The sequence below is a fragment of the Arachis ipaensis genome, chromosome B10, assembly GCF_059453495.1.
Source record: "Arachis ipaensis isolate K30076 ecotype BB chromosome B10, ASM5945349v1, whole genome shotgun sequence".
NCBI classification, from domain to species: Eukaryota; Viridiplantae; Streptophyta; class Magnoliopsida; order Fabales; family Fabaceae; genus Arachis; species Arachis ipaensis.
In genome coordinates this window covers 47150709-47172120 of record NC_142435.1, presented here as the reverse complement: position 1 = coordinate 47172120, position 21412 = coordinate 47150709, and the positions used below count along the sequence as shown (strand labels likewise).

The window sequence follows — 21412 nt, the reverse complement described above, 5'->3', positions numbered from 1 at the left end:
TTCACATGTAGTAGCGACCATGTGTTAACGACATCCTTCTTTACCGTGTAATGATTGTCACTTGTACCATCATCTTCCTTCCTCTAACCCTTAGCTTTAAATGTTACTTACTTTTTCCCTTTTCAAGATAGCCACCAAGAAGGGTAAAGAGAAAACTAATCCCAAACCACTGGCAAAGAAAGGAACAAAAAGAGCACTAGCTGCGGAGCCATCTTCAACAGCAGTAAAGCCCTCAATAAAGCGAGTCAAGAGGATCATCAAGGTCGATGAAAAAGAGAAAGCCTTTCCAGCAAAGGACATTGCGCGGTTCCCTAACCGCTACTGTGAGCAGATATTCCCCATCTTGGCTGAGAGGAACTACAACAATGAGCACCTACTCATCCTCCCGAATCACATTGTTGAATTGGGTTGAGCCCTGAATTGAACAAAGAAAATGGGGATTCTTACGGAGACAGCCACGACAGGTCAATCTTTCATGGGTAGTTGAATTCTACTCTAATTTTTACATGCCAATCCTGTGGTCTGTCTATGTCCATTAGAAGCAAGTCCCCATAACTGAAGAGGCTATTCAGCAATCTTTAGATCTTTTCCCTGCTCCAGAAGGATTAGACGCATTCCAAGAAGCCTCTTTCAAGCGCTAGACATACCAATTTGACTGGGACGCTGTTCTCAGAGTTATAGCACAACCTGGCAGCAGATGGATCTATGGATACCATCGATCCCGACCTAAGGGAATATTGGCTTCAGCACTCACCTTAGAGGCTCGAGTATGGGCACAGATCATGTCCCATTATGTCTTTCTGAGCACTCACGAGTCCTCCTTCACTGCAGATATGGCTGTTCTCCTCTGGTGTATCCTTACAGACCAGCCTCTAAATTTACCAAGACACCTTCGGCATGCTATGGGACACGTACAAATTACGGGCGACCTACCTTTTCTCGCCTTGGTTTCAGATCTAGTCTCAGCAGCCAGAGTCTCCTACAGAGCTAGGGACACCAAGGCCATGAAGAAGACCCAGACACCCCGGACTCCACTTTATTTACCAGCACAGGGAGCCATGACGGTCCCGATTGTGGAGATACTACTACCAGCCCCCTTTGTTCCTGACTGATGGCACCGAGGATGGTGCCAAGCTTTAAGTGTGGGGAGGTCGGTCAGTACCTGACTTCCGGAGGTAAATTTTTCTTCTTAACACCAATAAATTAGTTATTTTTTTTTGTTAGGATATGATAGATTGCATAGTAATAGGTATTTGCATGCATGTTCTATTTGGTAGAAAAATAATAAGTTTCTTTTTAAGTATCTTTGAAAAATTTCACTAATTTAAATAAAAACTTTCGTGTTAAAACTTGTTTGAAGATTGTAAATTGGAACATAGTTTAAAGCTAGAACACACAACCTGTGAGATTTGAGCTTAATTACATGGTTACATTATTTAACCATAATATTTTATTCTTGTGTGTTTTTCTTCTCTATGATTGTAATCTATATTTTGTTCCAGTCTATATGTCCAATGTTTAATCTGTTATATGCATGCCTATGAATGAGGCCATTATTTTATTGGCTCACTTATCCCAAATAGCCTACCCTTCCATTCACCTTTGTTAGCCACTTTGAGCCTTTTAATCCCATTTGTTCTATATTTTACCACATCACTAGCTTTAAGCGGAAAAATAAATTAATCAACCCAAATTGAATCTTTGGTTAGCTTAAGATAGAGATTGTGTGTTAACTAAGTATGGGAAAACTGTGGGAATATGGGTTAAGAAGGGAATATGTTATATTATTACTTTGATAAAATATTAGGAATTTGGGTTTTTACTCATGTGAGACCAGAAAAATTAAAAATCCGTGTGTATTGATAACGTTATGTTTAATTTTATTTAAAAAAAAACCAAAAATATTCAAGTAATTAATAAATGAATAAGGAGACAAAATTACCCTAATGTTAAGTTAATGAAAAGATCAATGCATGTGTGATACAAATTAAAAGAAGGGTTGATGCATGAGTATTTAATGTAAAAGTGGAAATTTTGGGTAGCTAGGCATGAATTTAAAAGTATATAGAGTATGTATAGGTGAAAGCTTAGGTTGATCAAGGATTCAATTTATAGCTCACTTAGCCATATATATACCCTCACATTTACCTTAGCCCCATTACAACCTTGAAAAGACCTCATGATGTTTGCATTGGTACATTAAATATTTGTTGATTGGTTAGGTAAAGAACAAAGTTTAGAAAGCATGATTGGGGAAAAGTAGAGTGATTACCCTATACATTTGAGTGATTAGAGTGCACATATACTATCAGTGAGGGTTCAATGCTTGATTCTATGTTCCCTGCCTTCATGAGCTGTCTTCTTACAAGTTTACTTGTTTTTACTGTGTGATTTTAATTAGTGATATTTGATTTATATTTGTCTTAAAGAACTTATTTACTTTTAACTAAGTAGGCAAAATCATTTTAGCGTATAGTTGCATTCATAGGTTGCATTGCATTGCATGAATCTTACTTTCCCTTATTTAGCCTTTTAATCTCCTTGAGCTAAGCATGAGGACATGCTAATGTTTAAGTGTGGGGAGGATGATAAACCACTATTTTATGGTTTATCTTGTGTTTAATTGAGTGGTTTCATCAAGTCTTTACCCACTTATTCATATGATTTGTATGATTTTACAATCCCTTCCTAGTTTTGTTCTATGGTTGAAATCTTGCTTCCTAGAGACCTTTAATTTGTATATTTTAATTCTCCTTTATACCATTTGATGCCGTGATCTGTGTGTTAAGTATTTCAGGCTTTATAGGGCAGGAATAGCTTAGAGAATGGAGAGGAAGCTTGCAAAAATGGAAGGAACACAAGAAACTAAGGAGATGACCAACGAGCACCGACGCGCACGCATGGCTCACGCGAGCGCGCGATATGGAGAAATTTGCAGCGACGCATGCGCATGCCTGACGCGTACGCGTGGATTGGAGTTCTGCAAGATGACGCGTGTGTGTGACTAACGCGTACGCGTGACATGCGCGATCTGCAGAAATAACAGAAAACGCCGGGGGCAATTTCGGGCCGAGTTTTGACCCAGTTTTTGACCCAGAAACACATACTAGAGCCAGGGAACATGCAGAGACTCAACACAGATTCTCATTAGCGTAGTTCTAGTTTTTAGATCTGAATCTAGAGAGAAAATTACTCTTCCTCTAGGTTTTCTTTACTTTCATAATTTCATAGTTTATTGCTTTTGCTTTGGATATTGAAGAGTCATCACCTCCGTTGAAGATACTATTCTAGTTTGTTTCCCTACTCTTTTAATTATTCCATATTCTTAATTCTTGTTTAGAGTTACAATTGGATTATTTTCATGGATTGTTAATGAAAAGGATTACTTTTATTTTTAATTAAATTACAGTTATTGTCTATCATGTCTTTCTTTTATTTCCTTTTTAATTCTATGCAAGTAGTTCTCATGTCAATGGAGTAGATTCCCAACTTGACATGGGGTTTGATTAAAAGGAGACACTTGAGTTGGAATGCTCAAGTGATTAGTTAAATTGGAAGTTGTTGGCTAATTCTGTATTTACTAACGCTAGACCTTCCCAAGGGAGAGGACTAGGATTTGCGAATAAGAGTTAGCTCAATCACTTGACTTTCCTTTATTTAGTAAGGGTTAACTAAGTGAAAATAACAACCTCTTTACACTACACTTGAGAGAATTCCAACAAGGATAGAACTTCCGATTAATCATTCCCCCAGTCAAGGCTTTTTAATTTGAATATATAAATCTCTTTTAATTTTCATTGCTTTAATTTACAATTATTTATTTACTAATTGCCCAAACTCAAAATTACCCAGAAAACTCCTGATTAGTAACTTAGCACCCTTTCTAACAACTCGTTGGGAGACGACCTAAGACTCATACTCCCATTATTTTTATTATAAACTTTTGTGACAACCTTTCTAAATTGATGAGGCGGATTTCAGCTGGTTAAGAGCTATACTCGCAACGCTGTCCTTATATTATAATCTCTTAATTGGTCATACTTCCGCCTCCCGTCAACCGTCGACATAGAGGTTCCAATTGGTGGGGGGGCCTGGGTGTCGGTGTATTCTGCGACGAAGTCGGCCAGGTATTGAGACTTGATGGCTGTCCGGGCTTCATACTTAAGGTAAAATTCGAACAACTCAACTTCCCACTGTAGGATTCTTCCAGCTAGGTCAGTTTTTTGTAAGATACCTTTTATGGGTTGATTGGTCCGTATTCTGATTGTGTGGGCCTGAAAGTATGGTCAGAGTCGTCGGGGGGTAAGTATGAGGGCATAGGCGAACTTTTCTATCCTTTGGTAGTTTAGTTCAGCCCCTTGTAGAGCTTTACTGATGAAGTAAATAGGTTGTTGGCTGCTTTTGTCTTCTCAGACTAGGGCTGAGGCTATCGCCCGACTTTCAACGGTGAGGTACAGGATCAGTTCTTCTCCTTGCTGGGGTCGGGTTAGAATAGGTGATTGCCCTAGGAATGTCTTGAAGACTTGGAAGGCTTTCTTACATTCTAGGGTCCATGCGAACCTCTTTCTTTTCCTTAATGTAGCGTAGAAAGGGAGAGATTTTAAGGCCGACCCAGCTGGGAATCTAGACAGGGCCACTAGTCTTTCATTTAGCTGCTATACCTCTTTGACACAGGTCGAGCTTTTCATGCTGAGTATGGCCTGGCATTTATCTAGGTTTGCTTCAATTCCTCTCTGGGTGAGCATGAAGCCCAAGAATTTGCCAGCTTCTACCGCAAAAATACATTTTGTGGGATTTAGTATCATCCCTTATTTTCTTATAGTGTTGAACACTTCGGCCAGGTCGGGTAACAGCTCTTCTTCTCTATGTGTTTTTATCAACATGTCATCTACGTAGACCTCCATCATCTTTCCGATGTGGTTGGCAAAGACTTTGTTCATCAACCTCTGGTATGTAGCCCCTGCGTTTTTAAGCCCGAATGGCATGACTACGTAGTAGTAGTTTGTTCTTGGGGTTAGGAACAAGGTTTTTTCTTGGTCGGGCTGATACATCAGAATTTGGTTGTACCCCGAGTAAGCGTCCATAAAGGAAAGGTACTTGTATCCCGATGAAGCGCCGACTAGTGTGTCTATATTCGGGAGCGAGTAGGGTTCTTTTAGGCAGGCTTTATTGAGGTCGGTGTAATCAGTGCACATCCTCCACTTTTTATTTGACTTTTTGACCAATACGACATTGGCCAGCCATAATGGGTACTTTACTTCCCTTATGAACCCTGCCTCTAACAAAGCCTGCACTTGTTCCTCTATGGCTTGCGATCTTTCTGGGCCGAGCTTCCTGCGTTTTTGTTGTACTGGCCGAGATCCAGGGTATACTACCAGTTTATGGTACATTAGTCCAAGATCAATACCGGGTATGTCTGCGGCCTTCCAGGAAAATAGGTTAGAATTCTCCTTTAGGAACTTTGTCGGCAGTTCTTTTAAGTCTCCTTTTAGGTTCGCCCCTATGTTTGTTGTTTTGTCTTGGGTATCTCCGATTTGAACTTCTTCGGTCTCGCCTTCTGGTTGAGGACGAAGTTCTTCGCGAACTCAGGTTCCCCCAAGTTCAATAGTGTTGGTTTCTTTTCCTCTAAGGTCACCTTTGAGGTTCAGACTTTCGTTGTAACAGCGTCGCGCAAGTTTTTGGTCTCCTTTTACGGTGGCGATCCCTTCTAACATTGGGAACTTCATGCATAGGTGTTGAGTAGAGACCACTGCGGTGAGCTGATTCAGCGTTGTCCGACCTATGAGGGCATTGTACGCGGAGCTTACGCCAACTACGATGTAGTCTATACTTAGCGTGCAGTGGGATGTACCCAAGTGGTTGGATTGGGGTGTCTCCGAGCCCGAATAGGCTATTAGGATATGCTCTAAGCTCTTTTTCTTGTAGGCCGAGCTTGTCAAAGTCGGATTTGAACAAGATATCCGCAGAGCTTCCTTGTTCTATCAATGTTCGGTGGAGATTGGTATTGGCAAGTATGATGGTAATGACCACGGGGTCATCATGCCCCAGGATGATACCTGCGGCGTCTTCTTGAGTGAAGGTAATCGTGGGAAGGTCGGGCGACCTGTCCTCTTCTCCGACATGGTATACCTCTTTAAGGTGTCTTTTGCAGGATGACTTAGAGATCCCTCCTCCTACAAATCCTCTGTTTATCATGTGAATATATCTCTCCGGGGTGTGAGGGAGACGTTTAGCTCGTTCGCCCTCTTTGTCCCTTCTTCTCTTTTTTGGTTCGTCAGCTCTATTGGCTAAGAACCAATCTAGTCTTCCTTCTCGTGCCAATTTTTCTATGACATTCTTCAGGTTGTAGCACTCGTTGGCAGGGTGCCCATAGATTCGGTGGTATTCACAGTACTCTGTCCAACTTCCTCTTCTTTTGTGTTTAATCGGGCGAGGGGGTGAGATCTTCTCAGTGTTTCATATCTCTCGGTAAACATCCACAAGGGACACCCGAAGAGGGGTGTAGTTGTGATACTTTCTGGGTTTCTCGGTAGGTTGGTCTTCTTTTTTCCTGGACTCTTTATCCTTGTCCCGAGGTGGGTAGGAGAATCTGGTTTTTGAGGTTTCTCCTAATCTGGAGTTCTCCTCCATATTGATGTACTTTTCCGCCCATTCTTGTACCTCGCTCAAAGATGTTGGGTGTTTCTTAGATATGGAGTGGCTAAAGGATCCTTCCCACAGACCGTTGATGAGTCCCATAATCACTGCTTCTGTAGGAAGATTCTGTATGTCAAGGCATGCTTTATTGAATCTCTCCATGTAACTGTGGAGGCTTTCCCAATCTCCTTGTTTAATCCCTAGCAGGCTTAGAGCGTGCTTGGTTTCGTCCTTCTGGATGGAGAACCTGGCTAAGAACTTTTTGGCGAGATAATCGAAGCTTGTGATCGATCTTGGTGACAGGCTGTTGAACCACTTTATCGCCGTCTTGGTTAGGGTGGTCGGGAAGGCTTTGCAATGGGTCACGTCCGAGGCATCCGTGAGGTACATCCGGCTCCTGAAGTTACTGAGGTAATGACTTGGGTCGGACATACCGTCGTATGGGGTCATGTAAGGGGCTTTGAAGTCCTTTTGGACTTTAGCCATAATAATTTCTTTCGTGAATGGGTCTTGGTCCTTGTGGGGGCTATCCTCACGGTTGGACCGAGCGGCTTTAGTTTTGAGGTCGACTTCGAGCTTCAAGAGTTTGTCTTCCAGCTCTCGACGCCGTCTTGTTTCTCTCCGGAGATCTTGCTCGGCTTCACGCTGACATTCGGCTTCTTGTTCGAGCTGTTTGAGGCGATCCTACTGTTCACGAATGGCATCTAAAATTTCTGCGTTCTGAGTCTGCTTGTCTCCTTTGGATTGGTGTGTGTCCTTTGGGGAGTTTGGTGTGGCATTCGTGTTCTTAAGTGGCGTTTCTTCTTCTAATCCCAAGTTGAGGTCGTTGGTAGAGTTGTTTGCCATGGTGATGGGATGGCTTCCAGATTTCTCGGCAACGGCGCCAATGTTTCAGGGGTTACCTGAAATAGGGAGGACGATCTTGGATGAGATCTTCTGGTCTGGCCAAGGCTGCCGTGCCCAACTTGTTGGAGGTTGAGATGCTGCTCGTCCTTGATCACCGGAGGGAGAGTAGTACCTGCAAGAGACTCTGATACTTAGGTGAGTACGGGCTTTAGGCAGACTTTTTGTAGAATTGGAGTATGAGTTATACCTGGGTGCTCCAGTGTATTTATAGTAGTACTTTGATGATCTTTCTTTGAGATAAGTTGGTTATGTTATCTTATCTTTTGGGGAAGAGATCTTTTTTCTTTTATCTAACCGCCCTCTGGTAAGTGGTGGTTCCTTCACTCTGGGCCTCTGAGGGGTTTGTCCGAGCTCTTTGCGAAGAGGTCGGCAATGAACCAACTTTCCATGAGGTCGGTCCCTTTTGTCTTCTCGGCCTTATAGCTCGAACCGGTGTATGAACACTATCTTTGTCCTTTCTTTACTTGTTCACACATCTTTTTTGGATTTTTTTAAATAAATAAAATAAATATTTTATTTACCAAAGTATACCATTTGTACAATTTTTATCGAAATCCATCATATCACTTATTTCGTTTATAGTGTAAACGAAATAAGATTGCACGTATCTTGTTTACAGTTATTTCGTTTACACTATAAACGAGATAAGACACAATACGACGTGGCTGTATCACATTTGTACACGTGGTGTGTAACAGCCTTATCTCATTTACACTGTAAACGAGATAAGGCTAAACGCGACCTATATATACAATTCATTTACAGCGCCCTTTGGATAGGTTTTTCATCTATTTCTTTAACTTTCCTCCAACTTCTACCCTCTTCTAACCATATTATCGACTTACTCGGCAAGCATGGCGCGAGAAAATGCACATGATCTAGACATCAACCGACTGAACACGACATGGCACATCGCGGAGGTAGCCGACTTTAAGGTTAGTGTTCTTTTCTTTCTGTTTATATTAGATCATGTATGTGTAGTCATACTTAGGGTACTTTTATATAACTAGTATACCACACATATTTGGTAGATAAATATATTGTTATGAAGGGTTGATAGAGTATGATTTTAGCTATTTGTTAAATTAAATTCTTAAATAAATGTTATTCATTTTGTTTTTATTTAAAGTAAGTGTTTAGGTAGATGTTGGGTGATTAACTTATTAATTATATAAGTAAATATCTTTATTTAAGTTAATTTATTAACTAGATATTTATTAATTTTTAGTTATTAATTATTTAAGTTAATATTTTTATTTAAATCAATTAACTAACTACATGTTTATTAATTTAGTTAGTAATTAATTAAGTAAATATTTTAATTTTAGTTAATTTACTAAGTAAATATTTTTTACTTATTTGTTAAATTTGTTTCTACTTATTATTAATTTAGTTATTAATTAACTATATGTTATTTAATTTAGTTATTAATTATTTAAGTTAATATTTTTATTTAAATTAATTTATTAACTACATGTTTATTAATTTAGTTATTAAATAATTAAGTAAATGTCTTTATTTAAGTTAATTTATTAAGTAAATATTTCTACCTATTTATTAAATTTGTTTCTACTTATCAGTTAAACTAATTTGTGATGTGAATGTTTATTGGGAGTTTTGTTTGTGTTAAATTTGATAGGTTTATAGTTTTATAGATTTCTTATTCAGTTTTTTATTTTTTATCAGAGGCCTCGCTGATGCGTGAGCATCTTATACCCATTTTATACTTATTTTCTAGTTAAATTTAGTCAGAATTTAGTGAGTTTTATTACATTTTAGTGTTAAAATTATCTTTGGATACTACTTTGATTTTTTTGGTGTTTTTATGATTTCAAGTGAAATTCAGATCAATTTGGCAGAGTTTTGAGCAAAAAGAAGAAGTTTTGAAGCTACCCCTTTGGGTGCTAAATGCCAAGCTGGCGTTTAGTGCCAGCAACCAGTGAAGACCGGAGCGTTTCTGCCCTCTTTGGGCGGTAAACGCCAATCCTAGCGTTTAGCGCCAAGCAATCTGAACCAAATCCCCACTCTTGGAGCATCTTTAGTGGATTTAGCTTTCAAATACTATCTTATCTTTTATTTTTGTAACTTTTATTTATAAACAAAATCTTTTGGGTTTAGAATTTATGATTTTTTAGTTTCGAATCAAATTAGGTTAGATATAAAAAGGAAAATATTCACCATTAGGGGGGATCTTCTCACTTTCACACGTTTCACTTTTTCGGAACCATTGTTTTCTCTGTAAGTCATGAGCCACTAAACCTCCTCGGTTAAGGTTAGGTGCTCTGTTTATTCCTATAGATTAAAACTATTTCTTTTCTATTTTAATTAATGTATTGATTCAGTTTCAATGATTGCTTTCGTTCTTCATCTTATGGATCTGGGTAAAATGATAGTATAACCCTTATTCTATGTGTTCTTGTGATTCTCGACAGAGTTATCTCGCTTGAACAACAGCTTGAAAGCAAATTCCTCCTGAATTGCTAATTACTTGAACTATTCAGATACGTGACATATAATCCTCTTAACTTTGGGTATTTAGGACTTGTGGCCATAAACTTGAATTGAACTTAACCTTCTCATCTACGATTAAGTGACCAAGACATTGGCGGTTGATTTGGGTTAGAGGAGACTAAATCACTAAGACATTAAGGTTTAGTTAATTACAGTTTGCCATGAAATGAATCTTGCATGATTAAAATAGTTAGTAAGAAAACTTAATCCAGATGAGTAAACAACTCCGAAACCTTAACTGCTTTCTCCCATAGATTTTACACCAAACACTTTATTTGCTTTCCAATTCTCTAAATTTACTGTTTGATGCTTTTTACAACTCTCAAAACACAACTTTATGCTTGCCTGACTAAGTGAGTCATTCGGCCATTGTTGCTCAGTCTATCAATCCTCATGGGATCGACCCTCACTCACGTGAGGTATTACTTAGTACGACCCTGTGCACCTACCGGTTAGTTTGTGGATATAGAAAATCTGCACCACTCGCCTGCTTCTCCCCAGGCAAGTGAGTCACACACTCGCCCACCCGGATGCCATTGTCCCCTACCTGAGGGAGGTTGACTTCGGCAACACAGTGCCACTCAGGAACTTCGTATTTCACAATTCCTTGATCACCACATTCGTAGAGCCATAGCATCCTGAGACTCACACTTTCCACCTGCCATGGGGTGAGTGCACCATCACCCTACAGGACGTTGTATACCACCTCGGATTACGCGAGCATGGAGAGTCGGTGGGTGGATGCTTCTGTAATTTTCACACATGGTGTGAGACTGAGATTCTCGCACTCAAATATTACGCTAATATCACTGTTTCTCATATGGCAATTGGGATATACACTTACAACCACATACCCACTACTACTAGACATTTTGTGTTATTTTTTGGAAAAAAAATGAAAGAGGAGAAGAAGTGAAATGTTTGTGGAGAACACAAAAGGTTGCACATCCTTTTATAGTTACTGAAAATTTGTCAAAACATATCTCGTTTACAGTATAAACAAAACAAAAAAATATGTATCTCGTTTACACTATAAACGAAATATACACATCTAACTTCTTAAGTCTTATATGTGTATTTTTATTTCGTTTATACTGTAAACAAAATAAGAGATATGACGAATTTTGATAAAAAAAAAATATTACAAATTATATATTTTGGTAAATAAAATATTTTTTATTTATTTAAAAAAAATCCCATCTTTCCTACATTTCAATAAGGGAAAAGAGAAATATTCAACATGGCGGGGTATCTTTCAATCCTAAATTAGTAAGATAGGCTATATATTATTAGCTTAACCTTTTTGCCTTGATCGAAGGTAAAAGATTTAAGCATATAATTGATATCGACTTTTCCAAAGAGAAATATGATTAAATATAAACCAAGCTTTATTTGAATCATTGAATGTAACCATTTTTCTTTCAAAAAAAAAAAAAAAAAATTGATTGGACCACGCTTCTCTATTTTACTTTCTTTTCTTGCCCTGCAATCATGCATTATTGAGGATTACTTTAATCTGCATTGTACCAATATGTATGTCTATCCAAACGTAAAATACAAGGCACAAAAGCAAAGAGATTATTCGTAATAACTGGCACTTATTTATCTTTTTCCCACTCATTTTATGTTAATTGTATTTGTGCACTTAAAAATAAGTGTCAATTAAGCATTCAACTCAATCTCAAGTTAAGAAAGAACTGAAAGTTTGAATATTAAAATAGATATCGCATAAAGAAAAATCATAAACGACTCTGATAATTATACTGAAAGATAATAAAATTCTCAATAATTAAAAAAAAAAAACTTTTTTTGATTTTTGATCTATATTTATGTGAGATTGATTAACTCCTTTGTTAATATTTTTATTTGGGTTAACAGAATATGCCTCCGTAACACGTTAAATAGCTAATTTATCTATTAAGTGGTAATTAAGATTGACAAATTTTTTTTGTTAAAACCTTGTTGTCTTTTAAAAATAATTGTTAGAAGTTGTTTTATGATTTCTTTTTCTATTTCTTGTTTTTTTTTCATATAAATTGTCTAAATTTACTGTGTAAGAATAAAAAAATATAAGTGATTTTTAAATATTTTTTACTTATAAAAATTAAATAAAAAATATATTTTTTTAATCTTTTCATTGTTACTTAGAAAAATTGTAAAAATATTATATTATTAAGATTATGTTAAGTCTTAGTTGTATTTAATTTAAATTAACTATCATAATTCACATAAACTCATTATTATTAAAAAAAATACATATTCTATTTTATAATAAATAATAAAAAAGTTAATACAATATTTTATCTAAAATAGATACAATAAATGAGTTTATTTATGTTAACTCATCAAGTAGATATAACATCAAATATTCAAAGTTTAATATTTTGGAATAACTAATAACAAATAGATAGGATTAGTAATAACAATTAGCAATCTCATTCTTAGATATTTAAAAAATTTTAAATGACCCTTGACAATTATTCAAAAAACGAAATCCTCCAAAAAAGGTCAACTGATTAACGCACCATGTAAGCATGCTCCATTAACTCAAGAGAGATATTATTGACAGTTGGGTTAACCAATTTTACGTTTCACCAAGTTAAATATGATGAAGGTTTTTTTTTTTACTAAAAGTCTCGTGGTCTTTTAAAAAAATGATTAAAGGCCGGGATAACTATTCACCCATATCACATTAAAATTTAAAAATGATCAAATTAGTGTATTATGTGCCAAGAGTTGGGTGTTCAAGGGGGAAAAAAAAGTTAACTATGATTTATATGAATTAGGGGAATCTTGACAAAGAGAGTTCTTGTTCTATTCCATTCATAGTGATTCTAGTTAAAGTGAATGCTTCTAAGACAAGCAAATTATCAAAATTTGAGATAACTGTGGCCGCTTGTCTTCAGTATCTGCCACACCATAAAACACTATACATCTTGAATTATTACCAAAACTCGTAAAGATCGGAACCATCTTCCCATGCCACACATAAATCAATTTGCTGAGGTTGAAGACTGCGGTGGTGAGAACTGAAATACAAAAGTTGTTCCTTAAAACTTCACTAGGAAAGCATACGGTAAAAAAACTTGCAAAAAAACACTCATCACTCTTGAGGCGAAGAGGCTAGAGCGGGAGAGTTGATCGGCTTGCCCCGCCCCATGGTGAAACCTCTTGTCCCATCTGGCATTCGCGGGCCCTTGGTGTTGGATTTAGTAGATGCTTCGCAAAGGACAACGCTGCTCGGTTGAGAAGGTGGCGCAAGTAGGCCACGACCAGCGTGAATTTGAGTGCGTCCTCTTCCCTTTCCACGGCCTCTAGCCCATCCTTTCTTCGATCCTACTGAATTTTCGTCAACCTGCAGATTTATTGATCTCATTTCGGAACTTGTCACATTGATTGAAAAGAAACTAACATACATACAATTCCGAAAAGAAAGTGTTTGGAAATCTACAAATTGTTGAAATGTAGAATGCATGAAAAAACAGAAGTCTGTATATCCTTGAAAACAGGCTCAACATTCGAACCAGGTTCCATGCATGCATATAGAATGGTAAAGTACCTGAATTTATCTTGTACGAGATTAGAAAGAATACATGACATAAAGAAAGAAATAACACGTTTTCATCTGATGACACTGGTTATGCATGAATGATACTTACATTAGTGTCAGCAGTTAATTCAGTGTTGTTTGAATGAGACGAATCCTCAGCAGAATCAGAATTTAGCATGTCATCGTCATCCAAATAGCCATCGAAATCCGACTTTCTGCTCTTCAGGACAGATTTGGGCTGCGAAGTTGAAATTAAAAACTCGTATTGCAGACACATATGAAATTCAAGAGATACAATAGACATACGATCATGGGATATTCATTTCAGCCATGAACTTACCGAACATCTAAACAGCACCCTTACTCGCATACCTTTCCGCCAGTTCCTTTCATCGTTTAACTTCTCAACCTAAAGTAAAGACAGGTCTTCTCTGTTACAGATGAATAACAGAATCCTGAGTAACTTACCAATAGATATTACTGAAGAATTTACTCACAGCTTTCTCAGCTACATCCGGTGTCTCATACTCCACAAGTGCATGAAGCTTGAGTGGAAAAAGCCACAAAAAGGAAAGAAAACCCCTAAGTATCATTTAACCACTCAGAAAAACATATTAACATGTTATGGAAATGTCTGTGTACCTTGTTACTGATGAAAAAATCACCCTTTGGACGTGAAGAATTGGATTCTGGGGGATGGCATATTCTAATTGTTTTCACACTGTTCACATATCAACCATCAATCACAATGTTAAACTGAAAAAGTATATATTACATATAATTAAGCAAAGGATGGACAAAAATAAATTCACCTTCCAACTACAGAGAATATTTTCTGAATATTTTGATGGGAATGATCATCCGGTAAATTCTCTGCCACAACAGTACGAGACTGCAAGATAAAGAAAAGCACTTTAAATTTAGATTATGCTACAAAATTTGTAGTTTTGAGATTATCCATGTGAACAACGGAAATCTCAGTTCTTTACCTGCAATTCCTCTTTATCCTTTTCGGTGAAAGGGTTTTTACGTTTAACCTTCTTGCCATCAGGACTCAAAACCTTCAAATTTTGCATTATTTAAGGGTATATCAGTCCATAGGAGGAAGACCAAGATAATAATGTTTCTTTTAGGATATCATACAGCACAAATACTTCATCAGAAATACTTACAACTTTCGAAGATGAACGGAGAGCCTGGGTGATTAGATGAGTGTTATTAGTTAGGGATTTGATCTTTTTGGTTGAAGCAATTAGGCTTATTGGAACTGTCAGAGAACCAAAATCCATGACTGAGATTATTCCAATCTTGAAACCATTAAAAGGAACCAAATTTGTGACTAACAGCATTTTACAATCCTTACCATAACCTTCAGGATCTTTATTCACCTGTTTCTGAAAAGATTCATTTGCCAGTAAGCTCATATCACTAAACTGGTACTCCACCTATCACATCAATTTACGATCTTTAGATTTGATAGGCAATGCAAGTTCCCTTATTACAACAAACAACATTAGTTAACTCCAAATAAATAAATAAATAAATAAAAGTATTATCTATGTCAAATAATTTAACCCCCCAAAAAAGAGAAATCCATTTATCACATATGCATGCACATTGAGGTGGGAGTCAGAATCGAACCGAACCAAACCAAACCATGACACTTGGCAATGGATGAACGTGTTCAAGTAATAACAATTACACCCTGAACAACAGCTATAATTATTTTATTCTAATGGCAAAAGTTCAATGAAACAACATCCAATCAAAGATCATCAATTTCAATAGCTCAAGAATGCAAAACAAAATTGAATTTCGATAAGGAAAGATGAATGAAATTAGAATGCACCTGCTTGATGATCTTTTGCTGGAGATCAGGGGTGAGGACATTCTTGTTGGAGCAATTAGGGATTGGAGCAGCGGCGATGGCGGAGGTGGCAGCGGCAGGGATCAAACATGCGGCAGGATCATGATCTCCAACGTAGAACCAATCCGAATCAGAAGATCCACCAAGAATCTGAAAGCAGGGATAGAAATAACCGGAAATCGGAACCTGCGTATGCGATCTTGGAACAAATTCAGGTGCTTGCGCATTGAACTTGAAACCCGATTGCGCACTCTCTTGTGCAGCAGCAGCACCCCCGCTACCACCTTTTTCTGGATCCTCAGGGATCATCTTCTCTTCGGCTTGTACCTGCGCCATTCTTATCTTCTTCTTCTTCTTCTTCTCCCTGTAATTCGATTTGTGTGCGTTAGAATTGGTGAATTGGGGAAATTGGGAATTAGGGTTGTGGTGGTGTAACGAAGAGAGAGTGTGTGTGTGGGTGTGTGGGTTAATAGGTGCTATTGTTTCGGTTATTGAATCCACGTTTCGCGCCAAAAGAAGGGCAAAACAAAATAGTTAGTTATAGTTTTCTTAAACACATGCTTCTTTTCTTTTGACTAAATCTAATGCTTACTTTGCTATTTATTCCCCTCAAACCATGCTCATTCCTCAAACCATTTTCCGTACATCCATCATTTTTCTTTTTTTCCAACAAATTCCTTTTAAGTTAATATATAATTAGGTATTCATCACGTGGATAAGTATGATTCTTTTTAAAAGAATAATTGTAGATATTAATTACTTTAATTCGTTAAGTGACGAAAATTTTGTTTTTGGTAAACAACAAAGGAAAGAAAAACAAAAAGAAGCACTAATTCTTTCTAAATGACAGCATCAATACAATCAATTTGACAAAGATCATCGTCTGGAGCCAACCATTCACCATAATTCGAATTTATTTAGGCACTTTATTTTACAAGCAGGTCATCTACACAATTTATCTCTCTGTATATCGATTAAATCAGACTCTCTATAATTAGTGATGTTTTGTATTAAAAGACCTCATGATTATATAGATAATAATGGGTAAAAATAAATCATTTGTACAAATATTCAATAATTTATTATTACATTAATTAACAAAAATGTAAATAAAGTGTACAGGAAGTAAACTTAAAACAAGAGAGACGGGAAAAAGAGGGCGGGGGAGGAGTTGACTTATCGTTACGCTTTTTTTGCCACGCTTTTAAAGCATTATAATAGCAAGAGATACTGCCATACTTTTAAAGCGTGGCTTTATCCTTATCAAATTAAAAAAAATCTTGTATATCCTTACCAAATTAAATGAACAGAACAGAGTAAAACCTGTTTGCAACCACCAAGAACAATAGATATGTAATAAACAAAGTCAAGCAGCAGGTCAAACAGTTTTACATCATTTAGAAATATCTGTAATCACATTGGGGATACAAAATTACAAACTAGTGTTATTACAATCTTCAAATGATCAAAATAATCCATTAGGAAAAACAGTATGATAAAACAAGATATAAAAGAGCATGATGAAGCCGACTATGAGACGACCTTGAGCAATAATCCATTTTTTGCACAGTATTGGATAGTAAAATTTTCAGAATCCCTCAATAATTTATTTAGATTCAGAGCTCTAAGTCCTTGCAATTCCTTCCCTGCCGCTATCAAGCCTGTTGCCTGTTCAATTCAATAAATAAAAGGTTATGCTCAAGCCACCCAAAAAAGGTATCCAGGGACAATAGAATCTCAAGGATCCAAGTTACAAAGCAAAAGGAAATGCTTGCCTGTGCAGCACTGCTTGATGGTTCTCCCACACTGGCACTGCAATTACATGGCCTATATAACAGCAATAATTCATCAATTTCCATGACTCAAGGAATGAAGATTAGCAGCAAGAGAGTACATTACATGGCAAGACAACCTTGGTACTGAAGCAACAACCAAAGTTCATATAAAGCAAAGAAAAGAAAAGAAATGAAATGAAATGAAAAACCTGCTGAAAACAGTATCAAACAAGGATAACCACTCTAGCCTAATTTTTTGTAATCTGCCAAATTCAGTTTATCAAACAAATCAGATACCTTAACATATTTTCATAGGAATGAAATCTTAATAATATATTGTTAGGGACTTGGGTATTATGGGTGCTCAAAGTCCCACATCGAGTAGTATGGGATGCTTGATGTTGTATATAAGGAGAGTGGTTCTTCCCCCTTAACAGCTAGCTTTTAAGGTGTGGTTTCCCACTTTCCTTAGATACCTAACATATATTCTCCAAATATTTCACAGCCATCATTGCCTTTTTAATTAGCTTTTGATATATATATATATATTAGTAATAGACAATAAAACTATTATCAAAATAATTAACTACTACTATCCCATGTTGAAGGTTCCTCAATAATAATGTAAAGTCAATAAAAAAAATTAACGCTAGCTCAATATCCCTCTTCTAATGCTAAATATCTAGTTCTAATTATTATTGCCGAAACATTGAGACAAAGAATGAAGGGAGCCAGGGAATAAACCTAGCTAGAAAAAGAACTTATTGCATACTTTGTTTGTTAAATTATTTCAATTCGGAATCAGACATACAACGAATAGAGGATCCTAAGAAATTTCATTAGTCAAAAACTTTGTATGAAAAACAGAGAGAAGAAAATCCTCTACTTTCGTTCTAATCAAGATCAATGCAATAAAATCATGTATTCATGTCAATGGCATTAGATTTAAGTTTATTACCTTGTTGAGTTACTTGTATATATTCCTACATTAACAAGAAAAAGAATCAAATTATTTCTATCAACAAACAAACCTGTGTCTCAGCTGAATTCAAACCAGAAGAAAATGGCTTCACATCATCATCTCTGAATCCTTTTAGACCAGCAACAATGTCATTCACGGCGACGGAATCATCCCAGGGTGCGAACTCTCTGATGAAAAGCAACTTCGATCAAAAAATGCTTTTTAAGTATTACTCATCATAACATTTAAACAAAAACTTGGACATTTTAACACAGACATCTTAGAGCTATTAAGTTCATCAATATTTAAATAGTTTGAAAGAAATAATAAATGGTAAATGTTGCACATATACCCTTTAGGATTTATCCCAGCAGCTGCAACATACAGATCAAGCTTCCCAATGGATTGCCATTTCCATGAACTCCAATCTCCAAGTCCCAAAATTCTGCTCCCATCAGTAACAACCATATCAACCTGAAAAGAACATAAAAAGAGATGTCTCATTATTAAAATGTTGAAATGCATCATTGTTCATCACTATTGTGCGTATAAAGTTGAGCTTCAATTAGAAAGAAATAATAAAACCATAGCAGATAAAAATATATACCTTATACACTTATCATGATGCAGTTTGTAGTGAGTTTTCCACAGGTTGGCCAATCAATTCTATGTAGTGAGTTTGTAGCATTGTACACTCCTGAATCCACAGCACTTTTCGCAGATAAAAACACATGGAACTTTCCATTTGGGCTGGTCGAAATTCCAAAATGATCGTCATAGTTTTGGGCACCTACCTTCTCAATAATTGATATAGTTTCATAAACTAGTAAAATTTGCTCCATTCACTTTGAATGTTGAGCCTTATTCAATTATCAAAAAAAAAAAAAAAAGAAAGAAGAAAAAACATAGATACATACCTGAATCTTGGAAAGAGGGCACAACTTATGATTCGAGTAAGCTTCAGTATATGCTATTCTTGAGTTGAGCTACATGAAAAGAAATACGTACTAGTATCTAAAAGGATTTAAAAGAGGGAGAATTTAGAAGATATTATTAAAGTGACTTACTTGATCTCTTTTTCATTGATGGGGTGCTCTAACTGCATACAATTAATAACACACCTTTTCTTGAATATATCCACCAATGTCTCTCAATACAACATTTCCTAAAGTAAGTATTTACTAATGGCCCTCCCAATCCACCAACCGAAGTAAGTATTTACTTCACATAAATGTTAATGTAGTAATAGGCATCTCAAACCAAAGTAGCAACAACGTCACATACATTTTTCATTTTAGCTTTACCTTTGGTTTCAAGTCTCTATGAATGATACCATGACTTTGTAATATTTTCATACCAGAACCTACAAAACACAGGACCAAACTCCTTAGTTGCAAACTTGCAAGGCTAAAAACATGCTCCAACACCAAAAGAATACTTCAATAAAGAATGCAGGAAAAAGAGTTACCAAGCTGCTGCATGAATCTTCGGGCAGTTTATTGTTGAACTCTCCCATGGGATCGGATATAAGAAGCAAGGTTCCCTCCAGCACAGAACTCCATCACCAAGTACGCACATCCATCATACATTCATACTAAAGTAGAAATCAGAAATAGCGAAAGTTTAAATAACAATAATAAAATGATCCTTCAATTATGCAACAAAAAATTGATTTTTTCGACATATTTCACTTTAATTTAAAAAATAAGAAAAAGGGAATTCAAATAAAAGGGGACTAAAATTAAAAAAGAAGAACCTGGAAGAAATCAAGGAGGCGAACGATGTTGGGGTGGTTGACGGAGGACAAGAAATTGAGCTCGCAGTGGATCGATGACTTAAGGCGGGGGATGAGTTTGGAGAGGAAGACCTGTTTCACTGCCACCTCTTCGTCGGTGCCTCTGTGCTCGCCCTCCACACCGCCGAGAACGACCCATTTCCGATCTTCCGCTTCAGAATGATGTCCTTTACTCTTCCATTCCTGTTGATAGTGATAGAACTGCTGCTGCTTCTTTGACGGAGAAGAGCGCCGCGGTAGGGACTCGCGACTTGGCGACGAGGAACGCGCCACCGCCGTGGATTGCATGAGAAGGATGGCAGGGCAGAAGAACAGCGTCGCAGATGGAGGAGGAGGAGGGACGCACTACGATCTACGACTCTACGGATGGAGGGAGGGAGGCGCTATGGAGGAGAACGGAGATTCTGAGAATAAGGGTGAGGGAGGGACTGAGGGAGGCGCTGCGTGAGTGAGTATCACTTAGGGTTTTAGGGGCTTTGTTATTACGTTATTAGGAGTGTCACGTTTTGACGAAAGAACGAAAGCTTTTTTTTTGTTGGGAAACTTTTGGCCATGCTTTTTAAGCGTGCCAAAAGAATTATAAGAAATGGCCACGATTTTAAAATGTCATTATAATGAAATTATGTCTCTATGCTTCAAAAGCGTGCCTGTTTTCTTTATGACTATATTTACAAAAAAAGTGGCTAAATTTTTAATCAATTGCCACTTTTATAAAAGTGTGGTTATTGACCTCTTTTACCACATTTTTGAACCGTAACAAAAAAAAATATAGTCAAATCTCTAATCAATCGCCACTCTCATAAAAGTGTGATCATTGATGTTTTTTATTGTAGTGATTGAAACTTGATATCATAAAAGATACTAAGATCTTTCATGATGAGCAGTGGCGGAGCTTAGTTTAGACAAGGGGGTCATGGCCTCCCAAACTTTTTATAAAAAATTTAGTAGTACTTTTTCAAAAGATAGAAAATAGTTCAATTGACTTAAATACTTTACTATGACTTAAAGTATCTAATAAGTTCAATAAACAACACTCTCTTTATCTTTAAGTTCAAATATAAAAAATTAGATATTTTTTATTTATTTAATTTAATATTATTTTATATTTTACTATTTATTTAATTTAATTTTTTATATGATAAAAAATAATAGAATATTCAATAAGTATTAATATTATTGTATTTGTATAAATTAATAAAAAAAATTCAATAAATATAATAAGTTTTGATCTTTGTCCTTCTAACTTCTTCTTTACATATTTTACAGGATATATATTTAAATTTTTATATAAAATAATAATGAAAAATCAAAGAATTGATACATTTTTTAAGAGGAAGGCTAATATTTAAGAAGAAGAACATATAACTTTTACAATATCAACACCTGTAGATAGTTTTTCTACATTAATGAA

The 21412-nt window shown here is 36.4% G+C and overlaps 2 protein-coding genes across 11 annotated transcripts; both read right to left on the bottom strand.

Moving 5' to 3' along the window:
* Positions 1–12846: 12846 nt before the first annotated feature.
* LARP6C (RNA-binding protein) lies at positions 12847–16110 on the bottom strand. Its single transcript, XM_021114977.2, has 10 exons — positions 15453–16110; positions 14967–15048; positions 14776–14870; positions 14593–14664; positions 14416–14495; positions 14246–14324; positions 14101–14148; positions 13944–14012; positions 13713–13841; positions 12847–13408 (listed from the first exon to the last, which is right to left on the bottom strand). The coding sequence occupies exons 1-10, from the start codon at positions 15804–15806 to the stop codon at positions 13157–13159; spliced, it is 1260 nt and encodes a 419-aa protein (XP_020970636.1). The 5' UTR covers positions 15807–16110; the 3' UTR covers positions 12847–13156.
* A 736-nt stretch (positions 16111–16846) lies between these two features.
* On the bottom strand, positions 16847–20527 carry LOC107623173 (uncharacterized). 10 transcript variants are annotated; one of them, XM_088508238.1, is made up of 9 exons: positions 19963–20527; positions 19675–19800; positions 19274–19569; positions 19124–19192; positions 18814–19000; positions 18559–18680; positions 18277–18394; positions 17246–17297; positions 16847–17138 (listed from the first exon to the last, which is right to left on the bottom strand). In XM_088508238.1, exons 6-8 carry the CDS (start codon positions 18672–18674, stop codon positions 17289–17291), a joined length of 243 nt encoding a protein of 80 aa, XP_088364364.1. In that variant the 5' UTR covers positions 18675–18680; positions 18814–19000; positions 19124–19192; positions 19274–19569; positions 19675–19800; positions 19963–20527; the 3' UTR covers positions 16847–17138; positions 17246–17288. The 10 variants fall into 10 exon arrangements, 9 of the variants coding, with proteins under 9 accessions (XP_088364364.1, XP_088364381.1, XP_088364382.1 ...); XM_088508255.1 differs by having other exon boundaries at positions 18814–18956; XM_088508256.1 differs by having other exon boundaries at positions 18814–18903.
* Between the last annotated feature and the right edge of the window lie 885 nt (positions 20528–21412).